This window comes from Larimichthys crocea, unplaced genomic scaffold (genome assembly GCF_000972845.2).
Source record: "Larimichthys crocea isolate SSNF unplaced genomic scaffold, L_crocea_2.0 scaffold45373, whole genome shotgun sequence".
Lineage (NCBI taxonomy): Eukaryota > Metazoa > Chordata > Actinopteri > Sciaenidae > Larimichthys > Larimichthys crocea.
In genome coordinates this window covers 1-646 of record NW_020855914.1, presented here as the reverse complement: position 1 = coordinate 646, position 646 = coordinate 1, and the positions used below count along the sequence as shown (strand labels likewise).

The 646-nt window shown below is 46.6% G+C and overlaps 1 protein-coding gene across 1 annotated transcript; it reads left to right on the top strand.

Annotated features, from left to right (window-relative positions):
* Positions 1-135: 135 nt before the first annotated feature.
* On the top strand, positions 136-636 carry LOC113745102 (fucolectin-5-like; the record flags this gene model as incomplete). Its single annotated transcript, XM_027276575.1, has 2 exons — positions 136-297; positions 347-636. Coding segments are annotated over 2 exons (452 nt in total), but the record flags the coding sequence as incomplete, so codon positions are not given.
* Between the last annotated feature and the right edge of the window lie 10 nt (positions 637-646).

The window sequence follows — 646 nt, the reverse complement described above, 5'->3', positions numbered from 1 at the left end:
AGTTGCCTACTGAAGTGGTTTTCTTGCTGGATTTGACTCCTGGAAAAAATACTTAAAGTCTGCATGAAGTCAAAGTTGATGTTTATGGACAGCAGGTATAAACATGTGAGTTGTGCTGCTTTCTCTTTCTTTTAGAGTTGGTAAAATTGACAATTGGTGATGCAACCTTCATTAAGACCTTCACTGGTCGCGTGGAGGGACGTTATGTGACTTTGCTTCTACCTGGTTCAGGAAAATACCTTACACTGTGTGAAGTGGAGGTCTACGGGTACCCTGCCCCAACCAGGGCATGTCATGGTTCAAAGAGGTCCAGGTCTCAATTGAGGTTTTTGTGTTCTGTTGTCAGGCGAGAACCTGGCCGTTCAAGGAAAAGCCTCGCAGTCGTCACTGTTTGAATTTGGTCTTGCAAACAATGCCATCGATGGAAATCATGACAGCAAGTGGGAACACGGCTCCTGCAGTCACACATCCAACGACATCCACCCCTGGTGGAGACTGGACCTGGGCAAAACCCACAAAGTGTTTTCTGTGAAGATTGCCAACATAGATACTGAGTCAGAGCAACTCAACGGAGCTGAGATCCGGATTGGAGATTCCCTTGGGAACAATGGCAACAACAACAAGATGACCTGGACGACTGAGAACC